The sequence below is a fragment of the Camelus bactrianus genome, chromosome 10 (genome assembly GCF_048773025.1).
Source record: "Camelus bactrianus isolate YW-2024 breed Bactrian camel chromosome 10, ASM4877302v1, whole genome shotgun sequence".
Taxonomy (NCBI): Eukaryota; Metazoa; Chordata; class Mammalia; order Artiodactyla; family Camelidae; genus Camelus; species Camelus bactrianus.
The window spans coordinates 552,278-570,992 of NC_133548.1; the positions used below are offsets into that span (position 1 = coordinate 552,278).

An 18,715-nucleotide genomic window follows, 5' to 3' on the forward strand; every position below is an offset into this window, starting at 1 on the left:
CCGCCCCGCCCAGCCCCGCCCCGCCCTGCCTTTCTTCCCCGCGTGGGTCAGGGTCCGAGTCCGCCCGGCTTCGCTGCGTCCCCATGCCCCTCCCCCAACACACTCTGCCCTTGGCCCCGGCGCATCTGCACAGTGGCCTGAGGTTAGCCGCAGGACCTCAGGGGAGGCCCCCGAGGGTCTTCCTGGGCCACATCCCTCAGCAGCCCTGAGCAAACCCCTGGCCCGACTCCTACTCGCGGCTGGGAACATACTTTCTTCCCCTTCGCTCGTCCCTTACTCTGACCAGGAAACAGTTGGGGCAGAAGCGTGAATCAGGAGAGAAAACCATGCCCCGTGGACGGGTGTCTCTTTTCGTGGTTGAGGGTCCCCCTCCCCGTGAATCAAGGTCCCTTCCTGTGAATGAAGGTCCCTTGCCTGTGCATTTAGGTTGCCTACGCCGCGGATGGGTGGAAGTTCCTCCCCGTGGATTTGGGCATTTAATATTCCGTCGCTGAGAGCCACCTGTGTCTCCCTCCATGCTGACACCGGGGCCACAAGATGGAATGCCAGAGGCAAAGTGCTCTGCTAGTGGGGCTTGTGTCCTGGGTGTGGGGCTGGACCTTGGATCCAGAAGGTGACTGCACTGTTCGTCAGCTGGTGAGAAGAGCGATCGGGGTGGGCCAGGGGGACAGGGAAAGGAGGGTCACGCAAGGGTGGGAGAGGCTGGGATCTCCACGGAAATGGTGGGGGCATGTCTGAAGGGGTAAAGGCTTGAAAGAAGAGGTGGCCGAGCCACATGGCTCCAGGCAGGGGAGTGGGCCTGTGCTGGTGGGTCCCTGTGAGGGCGAGGGTGGGAGCCCAGAGACCAAGAAGTGGTCCGTGGAGGTGGAGTGGATGATTGTAAGGGCACAGAAGTATCCAGGGTCTCTGGGGTTCAGCTGAGTCTCTGGAAGAATGCGGGTGTCACTTCCTGCGATGGGGATGCCTCAGGGGTGCTGAGTTCAGAAGGAAAATCAAGATGCCACTGGGCAGAGCTGTATTTGAAGGAGTTTTTCCACAGGAGAGCAAGGGGGCAGTCAGGTGGGGGTATACATGTGGGTCTTTAGGGACTGGCTGGAGAAAGGGGAGGCCTGTGGAGGAGCTTGGGCACAGGCTGGTGGTTAGGAGGGCTGGCCCTGCCCCTTGGCCCCACAGGTCACCCTCTAGTCCCTGCTCTAATGTAGAGGAGCGGCTGCTGCAGACATCCTTGTCATGGGTGGGAACTGCCAAAGTGGGCGAGTCTAGGCCAAGGTGCTCCTCCTGGGCACCCCCTCCCTACACAACCATTAGCTCTTCCCTCTGCCCACCCTGTCCCCTACTTCCAGGGGCCCTGACCACCAGCAGCACAGTCAGGAGCACCCGGTCCTCACCCACAGGCAGTGCCTGAGTTGGGTGTGGGTGGGATTTGGATGGAGACCTGCACAGGAGAGCTTTCTGGGTCCATGAGTGTCAGACCCAAGCATTGGAGGGGCCAGGCTGAGTTGGGGCCATGGGGTCCCCCTGCTGGTCCAGCCCCACCTGCACCACGCCAGGGCATCTGAGCCAGCCACCGGTGCTGGACAGAAGGTAGGGAAGAGCCCGGTGTCTAGGAGCCTCCTTGCCTCCACCCAGCGCACAGGGACATCTGACGCCCAGTCATTTCTGTCTCTAAGGAAGAGGAGGGAGGAGGAAGCCGGGGCCATGACACTGCAGCGAGGCTGGTGTGTGGCAGGCAGGATGCTCCAGGTGCACACCCGGGGTCCAGGCTGGGGGGCTGACCTCCAACTCCAGGATCTCGGGTCCAGGTCTCCCACGTGCACATGACCCCAAGCCCAGTCCAGGGCAGCCTGTGAGGCACAGGTCCCACGTGGCATTTGGAGTTGGGGTAGGCAGACTGCACAGGGCCTCAACGACCAGAATCCTCGTTCTGGGCTTGCCAGTGGCCGGCCTCTCAATGTCTGCCCCTGTGTGCAGTGGAGAGGACACAGACAGGAGGACTCCCAAGGGCCTGTCCTGGGGATTAGGGTGCCCACAGGGATTGTATTCTGTTGCTTCCCCTTCCTGAGTGAGTTCCCATTCTAGGGGTCAGCCCCCTGCCCCTCATACCCCCATCCCAGTGGATGAGGAGGGGCATGTCACTGAGGCCCGGCCGTAACCTGGGCCAGGTGACAGGGCACACCTGGGCATGGCGGTGGCTGCTAAGACAGGCGGTTCCTCCTCCCAGGGCAGAGTGCAGGAGGGCCTGGGGACCAGATGGGTGTGCAGCTGGCAGTCTAGGCCCAGGTGACTGTCTCCTGGGCAGAATCTAGACGTGAGGGGAAGAGGCTCCCTTTCCCTGTCGTGCTGAGCCTCCCTCGAGAGCCCTGGCCCAGGGTCACACCCGAGGTGTGGGCTTACCCACCTTCCCTGGGCATCGTCTACCTGCTCTTCAGGTGCCTCATCCTCCGATAGTGAGTGTCCGCGTGGGGCCGGTGAAGGTGGGGGAGCATGGGGGCTCTCTTGCTGGGGGTTGTGACGCTCTTGAACCTGGGCTTCTGCATTTGTTTAGGACCCCGAGGCACAAGATACATGGAGATCACTGGTCCTGTTGTCCTGCACCGATGTTTCATTCCTACCTCTGCTTACGCTAGAGGCCAAGGATGGGTGAGTGGGCGAGTGTCCTGTGGGACTTTCTGCCCTGTGGGGCTGGCCGTTGCCTCAGGTCACCCCTGCTTCCTCCCCTGGCAACTTTTTGGAGCATGTCTGAGCCTTTCCCTAGGAGCCTTTGCCCTTGCTATTCCTCCCTCTGAAATGCTGGAGCTCCTTGCTGCCTGCCAAACTCCTAACCATCCCTCAAAACCCAGGGGCACCAAGGCACTGTCTACCCTGTACTTTCTTTGGAAAAACACCCCCGCACAGGATTGCACTGAGTGTCCTTTGTTAGTTCAGCCTGACTGCCGGGTGGGCCTCACATACAAGTCCCGGGTGGGGCTTGGGACTGGGGTTCTCCAGGGTGAGAGTGTCATAGGAAGCCCAGTTACCCAGGCTGCCAGCAGATGCGTCCCTCTTCCCATCAGGGCACAGGCTTCTCAGCTCCTGGTTTGCTTTTAGCCAAGGCTGTGCTGGGTGGGGTCCCGAGACCTAGACCCCAAGCACCTATGAGTTATGCAGACCCTGCACCAGAAAGCAGAGGGTGGCAGGTGGCAACCCAGAAAGCATGGGGCTGCTGAGGCCATTGCGGCCAGCTGGAGTGCTGGGCCCTTCTGCCCGGTGAGGGAGGGGGCATCAGCAGTCCTGTTGGGAGGGTGGAGCAGCCGGTACCACTGCCCCCAGGCTGCTGGGGCCTGGCCAGAAGATGTCAGACATGTGGGCAGGCAATGGTGCTTTGTGGCCTGGAGTGGGGTGATGTGATATGGAGATAGGCTCTGTCCCAGGCTGGCCCAGCCCAATGTCCATCAGGACAGGAGCAGCGGATGCCCGGGAGGACCCAGAGGAGGGTCGGAACAGGGTTCCCCCCAAACACACATCTGGGGACCACTGGGCTGGAGAGGGGCCGACTTCCACCCAGGCTTTGCTCCCACGTGCCAGGGGTGGGTCCCAGGATGTCACCTCAGCGCTCTCTGCAGCACCATGGGCGTAAGCCTCTCTCCTGCCAGGGCAGGTCCCCAGTGCTGGAGCTGGCAGTGCACCTTGCTCCGTTCAACCCTCCAATAGCCGGCACCAGCTCCGCGGGTCAGACACTAGACAGGAGGTCCAGGCACACTGGGACCAGTCGCTGGGACACAGAGAGCCTCTGCCTGCCTGGGCCTGGGACCTCCTTGAGGCCTGGGAGCTGCGGGCCCAGGACAGGGGGCACTGAAGGCCTGACTCAGCAGCCACAGAGAGGGAGGGTCTGGAGCAGTGAGTCACCGGCCACCTCCGCCCTCCCCAGGTCTTAGTCACTCTGCCCTGATGGAGGAAGAGAGGCTCTGGAAGCCCCTACCTGGCTGTGCCCGTGTCTGGGGAGGGCGGGTCCTGAGGCACTGGCCAGCCCTCCCCACCACTGCACCAAGAATGCATTTCAGGGTAGGGGCCCCCAAAGGGGAGTTAGGCACTCTTAGGGGAAGAAGGGTGCTAGGGAGGAAAGCCAGCTGGGCCCCTCTGCATCCCTGTAAGGTGATCCCACGTGAGCACAACACAGCCCGGCAGCATCCTCAGTGCCCAGCCATGGGCACGCCTGCCCCTGGGGCTGCTGCCGCCCATCCGAGGTCCCCGTTTTTCAGATGTCCTTGTAAGTCTGAGGGGAATTTACGGTGTGTACTTTTTGGACACTGGATACTTTTTATATCTGGTATTTTTTTTGGACATTGAAAATAGTTCTGTAACAAAAGTATATTTAAGCCAACCTTGGGCGTCCCTGAGAGTGTTTTTGTTTTTCCACTTTGGAGGCCCCCCTGCGTTACTCAAGCTTGGGGATGCTATGAACCAGAGGCTGAGAGTCAGAACTCACACGGGGCCCCAGGGACCTCAGCTAACCAGTCTGAGCCTTCCCCGTGGAGGGGACACTGGTGACTCAAACTCATAAGAGATGGAGAAACGGGAGCTCATTGCAATGTGATATCACAAAACTGCAGTGTGGCCTTGTGGCAGGTGCAGGCGGGCCCAGGACAGGCCCTGGCTGTGCAGGAGGAACCGCAGGGGACAGCATCACTGTGGGGTCAGGGGGACCATCCATTTCCCGAGGCTGGGCTGTCGCATCTGCTAGTGGGAAGGAGACAACATGAATTCTGCAGCTTACTCCACAGAAAACCTGAAGTCCAGGTGGATTAAAGGCCTAAATGCGAGTAAATTGCAAGAATGTCAGACTAGCATGAGAAGACTATCCTTGAAACCAAGACCGCAGAAGCTTGGTGGTAAAGGGAGCAGCTGAGGTTTTGGAACTTCTGGACTCAGGAAACAGAGTGAGAGGCAAGGCAGCCAGCAAATGAAGACAAGTGCAGGTCGGCAAAGGCTTGGAATACAAAACACAGACAGGCGTCCTCCGGTAAATGAGGAGAAGGCATCCCATCAATAGAAAAACGGACAAATGGCACCACCAGGAAAAATCACAAGAGGCAAGGCCCAGATGGCCGGGAACCTGGCAAGTAGTAGCAGTTGGACCAGTGCAAACGGAAACCACCAGGAGTGGCCAGCTTGCCCCGTTCGGCCTGTAGAGCCTTGGGTGCTTCGCAGCGCCTGGTCGCTGGGCGAGGGCAGCGCTGCTCTCACGGCCAGCCCGTGGCACAAGACCGAGCGGCAGAGTGTAGGATGCACACCCGGCGTGGCCCAGCCATCCACCTTCGGGTGTGTCCCAGAGAGGGTGGGCGCAGGGTCCCAGGTGTATGCACACCTGTGTTCACAGCAGCGTTACAACAGCCAACAGGTGGAGCCAGCCCAGTGTCCGGCAGCGGATGGGTGGATCCACAAAACGTGGTCCATCCACACAGTGGGATGCGATTCAGCCTTCAAAGGAGGGAAATTCTGACACAGCTACAACATGGATGAACCCTGGGGACGTGATGCTCAGTGAAATAAGCCAGACACAGAAGGACACGTGCTGTCTTGATTCTATTCATACGAGGTCCCTAGAGGAGTCAGACTCATAGAGGCGGGAAGCGGACAGTAGGGACCAGGGGAGGAGAAGGGGGCGGGGAGTGGGTGTTCATGGAGACAGAGTGTCAGTTTGGGGAGCTGAGTAGTTTCCAGAGATGGGTGGCATGATGTTAACACAACAACGTGAATGTACTTAATGCCAACCATCTGTGCACCTGAGGGGCTGAGATAAAATGGTACGTTGTACGTGATGCACATTTTACCACAATAAAACAAAAAAAAGGTGTGCCTGCAGGATGCCCAGAGACAGGGTAGGGGGCAGGGGGGAGGCCGAGGACTTCTGTGACAGCTTTGTCTGAGGCTGCAAACGTCCTGAAACAGCCTCCACGTGCTTTAATGGAGAATCGAGTCGCAGAGTGAGATGAAGCAGCATCCTGGGTGGGGCGTCTCAGCGTTGGGAGGGCCTCTGGGGGATGACCACAGAGCCCATTTCAGTCACCTCTGCCCCTCCCCAAGTCCCCGCAAGTGTCAGGAGAGTTTTGTTTCCTTTTAAGCTACCAGCCACAGAGCAGAGAGAACGGGAGGGGGCACTGGGTGGCAGGAGGCTGGAGGTGGGGGCAGCCCCTCCCCTTCGGTGGCTGGGCTCAGGGGCAGGAGGCTTGGGTGCGGAGGAGGGGCGGGCTCAAGGCAAGGGCGTCAGGTCTGTTTGGGGTGTATTCACCCCAGGGAAGCTCTCCGGACTTGTCTGGGCCTGAAGTGTGCGTGTAGGGACGGGATGTGCCCCTCGGGGGGGTACTGGGAAAAGACGGGAAAGAGGTGCCACATGGCCCCCCACCCCCCCAGCTTGAGGAAGCCCAAGGGGAGTGGCCTAGGGTGACAAAGCCTGCAGGGACACTTCTGGAGCCCAGGAGGCCCTGCTACCCACAAGCCCACGCCCCAACAGGCTCCTCAGATGGACACCTGGCCAGAGCAGGCTCAGGGAGCTGTGGGTAGGTGAGGAGAGGAGGAAGCCCTCCCCTTGAGGGGGCTCCGCAGCCCACCCCTGGGGGGCCAGATCACTGTAGAGGGTGGGGCGGAAAGAGCCCCCCAGCAGAAGAGTTCAGCCTGACAAGCAAGGTCCCCTTCCCCGCCCCACGTCCTTGTGGCTACAGTCCGGCTCGGCCCACTGCACTTCGGCCGCAGCCTGGGCGCAGGGGTGGGTCCTGCAGCCTCGGGTGTCTATCTAGGGTGGGGGCCAGCAGGGAGGCCCGGCTGCGGCTGTGGGTAGAGCCCACCAGGATCAAGGGCATGGAGGTGGCAGGAGGGGCTGGGAGGGGCACCTGGGGATCCCTGCACCTTCCTGTAAAGCCCTGGGTGTGGATACATGACACCCCCTCCTGGCCGCACGCAGGTGAGGACCCCGGCCCAGCCTGTAGAGAACAGTTTATTTCAGACTCAGCCTCCACTCGGGCCCAGGGTTCCAGTGGCCATTGGCCAGGCAAGGGCCCATCGGGCTCCCACCGTGCCTGCTGCCACCTTTACAGACTGCCCCTGCCATTGTGCCATGGGCCAAGCTGGAATGGAGGCACGAGGGCAGGTCTGAGAGCATGCCTCCCTGCAGGCACGATGGGGCCGTGGGCATGGGTGAGGGCTCCCCGCCCGGCGGCTCTACCCGTGTTACTGCATTTATATGCTTGTGAGACTCCAAGGACGCCGGGTGAGGCAGGAGGGGCCGTGTCTGTGGGGCCTGGGCAGGCACTGCCGCCCACCTGCTGGAGTCTCAGCGGCCCCCAGGACAACTGCCACAGCACGGGGAAGGGGCTCAGGGCAAGGACTGTGGGAGCCCAGCCAGAAGGTAGATATTGGGAGCCCCTCCCAACATCAGCCTCTGGGCTATTTATCCACACAGCCAGGGCACAGGCCACCAGCCAGGTGGTGTTGAAGCTCTGATGATAGGACCACCTGCCCCAGGTCAGCCCCAGGGAGTCAGGCCCACCCAGATGGATCCCTACCCCCACCCCACCCCACAGCTGCAAGCAAAGAGCAGAAATGGGGGCAGCAGAACAACCACACCTTTAATGTCCCTGTGTGGGCCGGACCCAGGTCAGAGCCCATCCCAGGCCCCTGCCTAGCCCTGGAGGATGGCCTCATGAGGACGCTGCTGCCAGGAAGCCCACAGCACTGCTCGGGCTTCTTAGGACAGACTGACATGTGGGTGTGTCCACCGTGGATGGGCGGCCACACTCAGGGGTCCTCCCTCCTCTGCCACCAGGCGCCCCAGTCCAGGCCGAGCCCTCTACCCATGTTGCTGCTCTGTAACCCCAGCGCCTGGGTGCCTTCCGCCAAGGTTGGGCGGGGGACGTGCTGGGGGCCGATCAGCCGAGCGGGCTTGGTTTCCACCGCTGGGCGGGTTGAGGGCTGCCCGTTTCTCTCTCCTTCTGTGTGAATCTGGGGGTCTACAAGTATGCATGTTACGTGTGTAGAGATAGCTGTGTGTGAACTTGGCATGCACTAGATTCCCAAGTCTATACAGGAGTGGCTGTGCCCGACCTGGGTACCAGCCATCATTTTTTTCGGGCCAGGAAGGCTACACCAAGAATCAGGGCTGCTGCTGCCACAGCCACACCCCCAGCCACAAGCAGGGGAGTCAAGTTCTCAAAAGGGCAGGGACCTCGGCCCCCGGGACCCCCACTGGGGGCCTCGTCCTCCTCAGCCCCATCCCCAGGGCCCTTGGGCTCAGGGGCTGCATTGGGGCTGCTGGGGGCCAAGGGGGCCGGCTTCAGGTTGCTGTGGTTGTTGAGAAGGGCAGGGTCTGCCTTGGCTGGGGTCTTCTTGGCAGGTGGTGGGGTGGGGGCCGCTGGAGGCTCCTGCTTCTCCACTGGGGCTTCCTTCTTCCCGGGCTTAGCTGAGGGGGCTTTCCCATCTGCAGCCGGGGGTGCTCTGGCCTCAGCAGCGGCCTTCGTGTCGGCCTTGGGGCTGTTGGCCGACTTCCCTCTGGACTCCATGGTGGGCGTGCGTGGGTGGGCAGGTGTCTAGACCACAGCAGCTCAGGACAGCTCGCCTCTGGGCATTCTATGGGCCTGGAGAGACACAATGAGGCTATGGCCAGAGACTTGGCCCTCCTGCCCATCCTCCACCTCCTCATCCCTGTAGAGACCCTGCTCAGTTCTCTAGACTCCACGAGACCCCTCCAGGACCTGGACAACCTCCTGAGAAGCCCCTCCAACCACACTGGCAGGCGCTATGCCCCCATTTGGGCTGGGGGTGTCCAGATGAGAGCAGCCAGAGGTTTCAGTTTCCTTATCTGTGAAACCCACACATATGTGGTGCCCATCACACTAGCCCAGGGAGGGGCAGTCCTGACAGGGAAGTGAGAGCCCCCCAGCCCTGAGAAGGGTATGCAGTCAGGGAAGGTGGGCTGCAGCCCAGTGGGCCCATGCAGAACTGACCGTGTACCCTTCTCAGGAGGGGAGCTGGGTCCAAATGGGGGGCAGGGCAGGGTGGGGACTCAGAGTCTGGGCAGGGAGGAATGGGCACTGGTAGGGAGGAATGGGCCCAAGGCCTCCAGGACCCAGATGTGACAAAATCAAGAAGGCTGGATAAGCCAGGGGGCAGCGACAGGCCTGTGCCCCCCGGCTGGCCATCTTCTCCCTAGTGCCAGGCACCCAACCCCAAGACCAGCCTTGCCTGCTCCAGCTGACGGACAGGAAGTCCTTCCTGAGCCTCTGGTGGGAGAGGGGATACCTGGCATGACCCTAGGGTGGGCACATGCCCTGTCAGTCAGCCTCAGCATCCCTGAATCTGGGCCAGGCTGACTGACACGTGGCAGAGGATGGGGCCATAGGAAAGGCCTGACCCAGATTCTCAATGTCTGGGGAAGAGGAGGGGCTGGGGGCCGAGCCATTCTGGACCCGAGTCCTCCCTCCCTGGAGACCTGGACATCAGTTGTCTGCCTCTCCTCCGGGAGGCTGAAACTCCCACCTCTACCCCCTGGGAGAAGGAGTCCAGGTGGGAGGCGGCAGCCTGAGTTCCCCACCCTGGTGATGCACACTAACCGTGAAGGTCGCCTGAAGGTCACAGCGTGATGGGGGTGTCCTGATGAGAGGCCCAGCTGCTGTCCCACCTCCCAGGGATCCCCAGTGGCCCTCACTCCCTGCCAGTCTGCAGGGTCACCCAGCTGCTGGGCATCAGGTTTGCGAAGAGCAGGTGGTCCACTCCCCACCCTCCTCCCCAGACCCTTGGTTATTTTGGTTTCATACTGACGTCACCCAGCTGCCCCTCCCCCTCCAGGCCGCGGTGCCCAAGAGAGCAAGGGGCCAGGAGGAGCGCCCCCGATGACCTTCATGGCAGGGGAAACACCGCTTCATCCCGCCGGACCCAGCGCCCCCATCCCGCCCCAGATCCCAGGCTGCAGAGTCCCCGCCGCCTTACGCTGCTGCTTCTGGGCCTCCCACCTCGGTGCAGCGCACTCTGCGGGACCACGGCGGGCGGCGGGCGGCGACCGGCGGCTGTGGATGCAAGGACTGGGAGTTTCCCACAATGCACTGCTCTGCTCCCGACGCAGGAAGAGAGGCGGGGACGGCATCAGCGCTGGCTCCGCCCCCCTACTCTTGGCCACCACAGCGCCCTGGGCTGGCTGAGACTTCTGGGGTCCCCCAAACCAGCTCCTCTTTTGATCCCAAGGGTTGTTTAGGGTCAGGGAGGGGAGAGGCTGAGGTTGGCTTTCCCACACACCCAGCCCAGACTGCAAGGGAGTCAGGCGGCTGTTCGCCCAGGACCCCCTCCAGGCCAATGCGCCTGTCAGTGGGTAGGCGGCAGGACCAAGGACTGCAGGGGGAGGGGAGCAGGCTACCAGAAGAGGGGGTGCCCTTCCGTTCCTGGCCTCTAACAGAGTCTCAGAGATGAGGCGAGGCATCTACTTAGAATATTTATTTATCTTCTTACGTGACAAGACACAAAAAGTTACAACTCCTTAAAACTCTTCAAAAGAAAAAAATATAATTCTGTAAGCAGCAGCAGCAGCTTCCAAGGTACAGACGTGACAGGAGAGAGCCGCCAGTCCTCAGGAACACCCGTGAACCAGGGGGCCCAGGCCTGAGCCCCAGGTGGTGTCACTGGGAAGGGGCCTCTGAGCAGGGGCGGGGTGGGGGGGACGACACAGCACCAGCACGTCGGGACCAGTCACCAGCACGTCGGGATCAGTCACCAGCACGGTCACGTGGCTGGGGGCAGGGCAGGGCGGCCTGCCTCAATTCACAATATCAATGGGGGCGGGGCCTGGAGGGCCGGGCTTCACTAAGTGCGGTGGGGGCAGGGCTCGTGCAGAGGCCCAGAGAGCTGGGTGGGCCCTGTGCAGACAGAAGGGGCAGCTCCTGGGCCCCTGCAAGCAGAGAAGATACTGGTCCTCATGCCTGCCCTCCCTTGGACCCAGGGTGGTGGTCTCAGAAGAGAGGTCTGCTAAAGGTGCAGCAGGAGGGGCTGGCCGGAGAAATGAATTCCTGGACGGGGTCAGTGGGGAGCCTAGGGTGCACGCGCGCGCGCGCGCGCGCGCGCGCACACACACACACACACACACACACACACACACACACACAGCCTGGCCACGTGAGGAAGGGCAGCAGCCCCCCACAGCCCCACCCCTGAGGGACCAGGCCAGCTGAGGGCTGGTGGGCATAACCTGTGCCCACAGCATTTGCACATACACAGGCCTCACACGCAGGGCCCCTGCCTGGGGGGAGGGGCGGAGGGGCCCACCAGGAGGGATGTTGGGTCCCACGGTGAGGGCAGGGGACCTGCCCTGGGGATCAGAACTCAGGGCGACCCCCAACCTAGGATGCCTGGCTCAATACGGGGGTAAGAGAGCCCCGCCCTCCGGCAAGGCTGGCTGAGGCAAGAACAGCAGCAGAGGGGGTGGCGGGGGCTGGACGGACAGACGAGGGACGGACAGGGCCGCCTGTGCTCGGCAAGGTAATAAACAGGTTTGTGCGGGGTCCCCTCTGTGGACGGGGGCCAAGCCCCAGGGATGGGTGCTGGGAGACTGGAAGGCAGGGTCCAGAGAGCCCAGCCCAGGCCTCGAGGCCCCCAGTCCAGAGACCAGCTCTGTCCCTGGGGGTGTTCAGGCTGGGCCAAAGGTAGGGCAGGGCTGGCGCCAGGAATGTAAAGATTTCTGCGTTTTCTACATAAATAAGACATTGATCCCAGTGGTGGTGCAGGCAGGACCTCGCCAGGCCAGTGCCTGCACCACCGTGTGGATCCTGCACCCACTTCCTCTCCCCCACCCCCCGTGGGGAGAGACTTGTGCTCGGTCCTGGGTGGACCCCCTGGCTCTGGTCCCACTCTGGTCCTGCTCGGCTGGAGGGTGGGGAGTGGCTGCCGGGCTCAGGGCTGGGTGCGCGGCAGCCCCAGCAGGGTCTCGGCGATGCCCAGGAAGTAGACCACCTGAGCGATGCCAAACAGCGGGGCGATGACCAGGGCGCGGCAGTACGCACCCTTCAGGAACGCAGAGGGGCCCTCGTTCCGCAAGATCTTCCTGTGGGGGGGGAGGTGTCAGAGCTGCAGGGCTGGTGCTACCCCCCGCTCCCCCCACCCAGGGACCGGGCCCACCTGGCACAGTCCAGGAACCCCGAGTACGTGTCCTCGTTGACACCACGCTGGAGCGACTGGAGCCGCGTCTTAACCACTGCAGGGGGCGTGGGTGTGTGGTCAGCGTGGGGCCCTCCCTCCCACCCAGCCCCTTGGCCCCCAGCCCCAGCCTGGGCCCAGGCCCCGGCACTGACCATCACAGGGGTTGACGGCCACGGCGGCTGTGCTCCCAGCCACACAGCCTGCCAGGAAGGACACGTAGAACGGAGACTTCTCCCCAGAGGCTGGTCGGCCCAGCTGGTTCAGGTTGGCAAAGAGGGGGAAGTAGACGATAGAGAAGGGGACGTCCCTGTGGAGGGGGCGATGGTGACCAACTGGGAGGCACTGGGGGGGGCATTGGGCAGTGACCCCCCACCCTCCTGCTCTCCCACCTGAGCAGCGTGGCTCCCAGTCCCTTGTAGAGGCCAGCGAGGCCGCGGCTCCGCAGCAGGTCCCGGGTCAGCTGAATGGCTGTGGGCCGCGGGGCAGCGGGAGCCTCCACTGAGGGCCGGGTGCCCCCCTGCGCCGAGAGCTGGGCCTGGGCAGCCAGCATCTTCTTCTGGGCAGCTGGGGAGAAAGGGGATGGGCTGCTGGCTGTTTCTCCTGGCACGAGCTGGGGGCAGGGATGGGTCCAGATGGGGTCCACTGTGGCCCGCCGCCCTCCCCATTGCCCTCACCAAGGCGGCCTGCGTCCTGGAGCTGGATCTTCAGCATCTCCATGGGGGTGGTCACAATCACCTGGCAGGTGCCCGCCCCGCAGCCCGCCAGCATCTCCTTCAACAGGGTCAGCTTCTGCCTGCGGGAAAGGAGGCAGGGGCTGCAAGGAAGAGTCAGAGGCCCCCGCCGCCCAGAGGACCGCCCACTGCAACTGGGTGTGAAGGGGGATGCGAGTGGGGCAGGCAGATGCAGCCCTGTGGGGGTGCAGAACCCCCAGCCCCAGACACCCCTCCAGGCTCTCCAGCAACAGGCGCTGAGCCCAGCACACAGATGGTCACAGGCAGGGCCTGGGAAGAGCCCAGGGGCCATTCTTGAGCAAAGAGAAATGGACTTGGGGGTTGGAGGGCGTTTCAAGTGCCCCAAGGGACTCCTACCCTTTCAGTCCCACCCTCGGGGGGGGAGGGGGCAGAGAAAACTGCTGGGTGTCCACCCCATCCTAACCCACAAGGGGCACAGGCAGTGGCTGGGGGCCAAGGACCCCAGGGGCCTGAGTACCGCTGAGTCAGCACCTGCTTCACTCCGCCCCATGCGGGGACAAGGAGGACAGAGGGGGGTGGTCGTTGGGGGGGGGGCGAGGCGGAGGAAGAGGAGGAGGCAGGAGAGGGAGCAGAGGCGGAGGAGGAGGAGGAAGAGGAGCCCCCACAAGGTCAAGGTGAGGGGCCCACAGGAGGCCAGAGCCTCTGTCCTTTGTCTGGAGGCACAGACCCTCCCCCTCAGGACCTCAGCCCCCAGCAGCCAGCCAGACCCCTCACCCGTCCTTGGAGAGCTGATATCGGAAGAAGTCGTTGGCTGCCAGCTTGATGGCCTTCTCGGGGGTGACGAGGGTCAGGTTCACGGCGGCCCCTGTGTGGCACAGGGGGCAGCACAGACAGCTCAGTGGCCAGGGATGGGGAGGCTCCCAGCCAGCACTTGCCTCCCAGTTGGCAAAGCCCTACCCCAGTCACTGCTTGGCTGCCTCCTCCTGCCCTCTCACCCACATTTGTGCCCAGCGGGGGTGGGGACCAGGCATGGGGCAGTGTCTCCTCCTCCAGGCACCCTCTCAGCCTCCCACAGGTCTCTCCCATTCTGGCGGATGGGCCCCCCTGAGGAACAGCCCCCTGAGGGCACAGAAGGTGCTCGCCCCAGGGGGGCTTAGGCCTGGTGTGGGTCAGAGCCCAGGGAGGCAGCAACCAGCCCCTCTCAGTGGCGAGGACTCAGGGTCGTACGGCATCTGGGCAAATCCAGGCTGGGAGATTGTCTCCTAAGCTGCTTTGTAGTAATGCCCCCATCCCCGCCCAGTCTCCCAGCACAACGGGGTCCCGCCTGTCCCAGGAAGCAGAGGAGGAGGCTGCAGCCACCGTGGCAGAGACCTAGTGTCCTGTCATGCCAGGTGCTGGTAGTGAGAGGGGGACAGGGCTGAGAACTGCCACTCCCCAGAGATCCCTCCCTGTCCCCTCACGCCCCCTGACACCCAGCGCCTGGCCCCTAGTACAAGTGCAGCCAGCCACATGGGACAGCTCCAACTTACACACCAGGCTCAGGCATGCCGCTCTGCCCTGCCCACCACCCTGCCTCCCAGCAGGTACAGTAGGACCCCTCTGGGGCTGCAGGAGCAGCTCCCAGGCCTCCCCCATCCCAAGTCTCACCACGGTACATCCCGAAGTAGCCCTCTGAGCGGATGGTCTTGATAAGACAGTCAGACCTGCAGCCAAGGGGGTGGGAGTGAGGAGGGGCTCAGCCCTGAGCCGGGTAGGAGCTCCCTCAGGCCTGCTCTGCCCTCAGTTTCTCCTTTAGTTTCACAGGTTGTGGGGACACAGGAGCAGAGCTCAGAAGACTGCCCTGCCTGCTCCCCTGGCTCTGCACCCCCGACCCCAATCCGGAGGCTCACATGCTGGTGTACATGCGCTGGCCGTTCTGCTGGTTCTGCAGCCGCGTCTTGGCCAGGTCGATGGGGAACACGCAGGTGACCCCGATCAGCCCAGCGATGCCGCCATTGATGAGCTTGGCTGTCAGACTGTGTGGGCAGAGGGAGCTTCAGGACCTTGACCCGGGCCAGAGGTCTGGGACTCGGGGGAGGGGGCAGGGCACAGGGCAGAGGTGGGAGGTGGTGAAAGGTTGCATTCTGACCTGATCTGCTTATCAGCCATTTAACTCCAGGGGCAACCAGGTAGGGGCGGCAGAGAAGGATGCCGGACAGGGAGGTGGTGGAGGAGGAGGAGGGGTGGTCTTCTCCTCTCAGGGGAATTTCAAAACCACACTCCTGTCCTAGGAGAAAGAGGGCGCTGGAATCAGCGGGGGTGGGCAGAGGCTTGGAGGCGCACCAGAGCAATAAGCTTTCCCAGAGCCTTCCTCCCAGCACCCAGCCCCTCACCCAACCACCGAGGCCAGGGCTGCCACGTGTTCTGGGCGTGTGGTGTGCGGGGGAGGCACCCGCCCCCTGGCCCCATCCCCAAGGCCACCAGTTTCACCCCAAGCCCCCCCCTCCACCAGCAGCGTCCTCCCAGCTGGCCTTGCACAGGCGCCCAGGCTCCCATTCACGCTTATGCTCACGTGCACACCGAGCCTTTTAAAGGGCCAGGCGCCTCTGCGGGAGGCAGCATCGGGAGATGGGGCCACAGCGCCAGTCAGGGCACCTCAACCCCTGGACTGGGCTGTGGCAAGCCCCCATCCTTGAGCAAAGGCGGTGGGCGCCTGTCCTCTTCAGGATGGGGGTGAGGGTCTCCTCCTTCCTGGTGCCCCAGGACCCCTACCTGGGCCCAGATCACAACTGCAGGTAGACACAGCCAACTCAGGTGTGGCCCCTACTCCATGGCAACTCCGTGCTGGACCCCTGACCATCCCCTCCCCTCAGAGAAGCACCAACTCAACCATAATCAGCCCTGTGTCCACCCACCTCTCCACCCCTCCCAAGAATTTCACTCCCAGACTGACAGACAGACAGAGAAATGCAGTGACTGTCAGGACCTCTGGTAAGGGGGTGGCTGACCTTCTGAGGCTCCATGTGGTTGGGCCCCCCATCTACTCTAGGGATACAGGCAAGCAGTCTCTCTCACTAGAAGCAGGGTGGGGGAGCCAGAGCCAACATCGGGGCCTCTGATGGAGGGGCACAGGCATAAAACTGAACCGTGGGGGGGCCTCCCCAACTCCGGCCCCCTCAGAGGCCAGCTGTCACCAGTTTGCACCCGAAGTGCTACCACCCAGGGTCACACAGCCCAGCTGTCCCTCCGAGGACTGGTGACCTTCCCCTCAAGCTTTCCTGGGCCACGCTCTCCCCTGCCTGCCCAGCATCCCCGCCGCCCCGCTGGCCGCCTCCCGCCCCGGCCCAGGTCGGCTCACCCGGAGGTGCACAGGACTCGGCTCCTCCTCCAGGACTGCTGCCTGGGGCTCACCGCGGAGATCCGAAGCCGAAGGAGGTGCCGGCTGCGAGGATTGGCTGCGGGGCGGGGCGGGGCGGGGCTGGCGGGGGAGGGGGACTTTCTCTTTCACTTCGGGCGGGATGAGGCTCCCTGCAGCTGTGGGTGAAGAGATGAGAAGGGGTGTGACAGCTTCTGCGAGGCAGGGACTGGCCTCAGAACCCCCCTCAGCCCATGGGGCAGTGGGTCTGATTCAGGCTGACTCAGCCAAGCCAGGCAACCTGCTCACAGGGACCTCAGCCCCGGGCCATAGTGCCCCCAGCTGCCCCTTGGGTTCCTGGCTGCAGTGTGCTGGCTGGATCTGTCTAGGGTCCTGGGACCCCATGGACAGGGCTCTCCCCGTGTCCAGGCACAGGAAATCCAGTGTCATGGAGTGAGATGAATCTGTGCCCACTTGTGTCTGTGAGACTTGTGTTTCTTTTGGGGGAAGGAGCATTTCAGGGACATCTCAGGCTGGAGTAGAGGAAGACGTGCCTGTCTGCTGGGGCTCGGAGGCCCCTGGCTGCCACCCACAGGCCTGTTCAGTTGGCAGGTCCAGAGGGCAGGGGAACTGGCACTCCCAGAACCCTCCGCCCTGCCAAGCTGTCCCCCACACCCCATTCACCCAGGGCCCCAGTGTTAGGGACCAGCTTCTCCATGCCCCAGCCTGCAGAGAAGTGACCTCTGCACTTCAACCTCACCCTGTCTCCCCACCCCTCCACTTCCCTGGTGCAGACTGGCCAGAGCTGATTCTCTCTGTTGTCTCTGACCCTTGTGCCCTCTGGGGACTGAGCATCACCAGACTCCACCTCCTGTCTAGGATAAGGGACACTTCGATGATGGGGGTCCGGGAAGTCAGGCAAGGTGGGGAGGGGAGCAGTTGTCCTAGGATGAGAGGAAGGCCTGGAGACCCCAAGCCTGAGAAGACAGTCAGCCCTGGGGTCCCACATCACACTCTGCTGGCTGGAGTGGGGAAGATGGCTGCAGAATTGAGAACTGTCGGGCAGAAGGGGCTTTGCCGGGGGAAGATTGACCCGGGGTCCTCTGGACGGAGAACCCTTTTTTCCTCTGTCTTCACTCAGTAGTTCATACTCCCTGCTCGGGAGACAGCTTGGAGGCCCCTCTCCTTTCCCCCCTGTTGCTATAGAAACCCCGCAGTCCCACCCAGGCCAGAGGCCCCAGGGCCATCAGCCCTCCCCTTCTCCCCTGTCTCCTGTCTCCTCCCTCCTATTCTGCAGCCTGGTAAACCGAGGTTGCAGGCAAGGCTGTGGAAGGCTGTGGAAGGCTCGGGTCACAGAGACTACCCACAAGACAATGCTGCTGCTCCCAGGCACCCCAGAGGTAAAATCTCCCACAAATGAAGCCCTCAAGAAGGGCAGTGGGACTGAGGCTGCGTCTGGGACTGGCCATTTGATCCCCCAGCCCTTTCCCCCTGGGGAGGCACTTTCTGTCCAATGGGCTGCAATCCGCCGACAAAGGAGACGCGAGGTGGGGGTTCAGGAAGGCGTCTTGGAGGCCGGCTCAGCTCCTCGACCCCTAGAGGGGGTCCAGACGGGACCCGGGCGGCCACGCTGTCCCCCGCCAGGCGATGAGGCTCCAGCCAGGCACGTGTCCGCGTACGTCCCGCAGGGTCCCACGTGTGTTCCTCCCCCCCCCCCCCCCCACGGCCCGGCTTCTGTTCCTCGGGCACCGGCACCAGTCTCCCACCCGGCGAGGACACGTGTGCGCGAGGAGCGCGCCCGACACCGCCCGGGGCCGAGCACGGCCTCCTACACTCGGGCGGCAGCGGGTCGGAGCATCCGCCGGCGCCGAGTCCCGCAGGAGCCGCCTTGTCCCGGCAGATGTCACCTCCCACAGCCGCTGTGACGCTCCTGGCCCCCGCAGCCCAGCCACACTCGGGTGGGCGCCGCGGAGGGGACCCGCCCCGCGGGCACTCACCGCGCGCTCTGCCGCCGCCTCCGCCGCGCTCGCCTCCCCGCTGCGCCGCGCGCCCAGCTGCACCTAGACGTGGAGGCGCGTCCGCTCGGCGCCGCGCGCGCTCCGCCCCCGGCCCTCGGCCCGCACGCGGGCTCCGGCTCCCCCTCCCGGCCGCCGCGGCCACTGCGCCCGGCCGGGCCAGCGCGCACCCCGGGTCCCCAAGGGTCTTCCTCTGTGGTCTGGCCTTGCGCCCTTGCATGGACTGGGACCCAAGGACTACTCCCCCAAGGGCCAGCGGATGGTGGGGCGCTCTGGGACGAGGTGTCCTAGGGGAGGAACGGTCCTGGGCCACAAAGTAGGAGCTGAGAGGGTACTGAACTGGCCAAACACCCACCAGCCTGCCCCAAGGGCAGATGCGCAATCCCGCTAACTGGTGACTTTGTATCCATCGGTGCTGCAGCCGTTACTTTGTAGCTGGGGCTCCCAACCACTCCCAGAGAAGATCAGGACCAAGAGGAGGCCCAAGGCATGTGAGGAGGAGCAGGACAGGAGCAAGGGCTGTG

The 18,715-nt window shown here is 63.3% G+C and overlaps 2 protein-coding genes and 1 long non-coding RNA gene across 8 annotated transcripts; 1 reads left to right on the forward strand and 2 right to left on the reverse strand.

The window, feature by feature from the left end:
- Positions 1-19: 19 nt before the first annotated feature.
- LOC105069813 (uncharacterized) lies at positions 20-5,841 on the forward strand. The gene is made up of 2 exons (XR_006725196.2): positions 20-636; positions 2,546-5,841. It is a non-coding gene; the product is annotated as an uncharacterized LOC105069813 (long non-coding RNA).
- Positions 5,842-7,590: 1,749 nt separating this feature from the next.
- CEND1 (cell cycle exit and neuronal differentiation 1) lies at positions 7,591-10,081 on the reverse strand. Its single transcript, XM_010956008.3, has 2 exons — positions 9,958-10,081; positions 7,591-8,606 (listed from the first exon to the last, which is right to left on the reverse strand). Exon 2 carries the CDS (start codon positions 8,529-8,531, stop codon positions 8,091-8,093), a length of 441 nt encoding a protein of 146 aa, XP_010954310.1. The 5' UTR covers positions 8,532-8,606; positions 9,958-10,081; the 3' UTR covers positions 7,591-8,090.
- Positions 10,082-10,440: 359 nt separating this feature from the next.
- Positions 10,441-18,283, reverse strand: SLC25A22 (solute carrier family 25 member 22). Of its 6 annotated transcripts, none has more exons than XM_074371367.1 (12): positions 18,174-18,283; positions 16,180-16,355; positions 15,394-15,610; positions 14,971-15,103; positions 14,732-14,857; positions 14,490-14,545; positions 13,617-13,707; positions 12,825-12,943; positions 12,540-12,714; positions 12,303-12,457; positions 12,130-12,205; positions 10,441-12,055 (listed from the first exon to the last, which is right to left on the reverse strand). In XM_074371367.1, the coding sequence occupies exons 4-12, from the start codon at positions 14,988-14,990 to the stop codon at positions 11,905-11,907; spliced, it is 969 nt and encodes a 322-aa protein (XP_074227468.1). In that variant the 5' UTR covers positions 14,991-15,103; positions 15,394-15,610; positions 16,180-16,355; positions 18,174-18,283; the 3' UTR covers positions 10,441-11,904. The 6 variants fall into 6 exon arrangements, with proteins under 6 accessions (XP_074227468.1, XP_074227467.1, XP_074227470.1 ...); XM_074371366.1 differs by having other exon boundaries at positions 14,971-15,108; XM_074371369.1 differs by lacking the exon at positions 15,394-15,610.
- Positions 18,284-18,715: the final 432 nt, after the last annotated feature.

What these genes read in the sequence shown, in the direction of transcription:
- CEND1 (XM_010956008.3), bottom strand. Translation starts at nt 8,531, where the DNA reads ATGGAGTCCAGAGGGAAGTCGGCCAACAGCCCCAAGGCCGACACGAAG.
- SLC25A22 (XM_074371369.1), bottom strand. Translation starts at nt 14,990, where the DNA reads ATGGCTGATAAGCAGATCAG. An exon ending in CAGCGCATGTACACCAGCAT is followed by an intron (nt 14,546 to 14,731) that starts GTGAGCCTCCGG and finishes CCTTGGCTGCAG; the next exon opens with GTCTGACTGTCTTATCAAGA. An exon ending in CCAGGACGCAGGCCGCCTTG is followed by an intron (nt 12,715 to 12,824) that starts GTGAGGGCAATG and finishes CTTTCTCCCCAG; the next exon opens with CTGCCCAGAAGAAGATGCTG.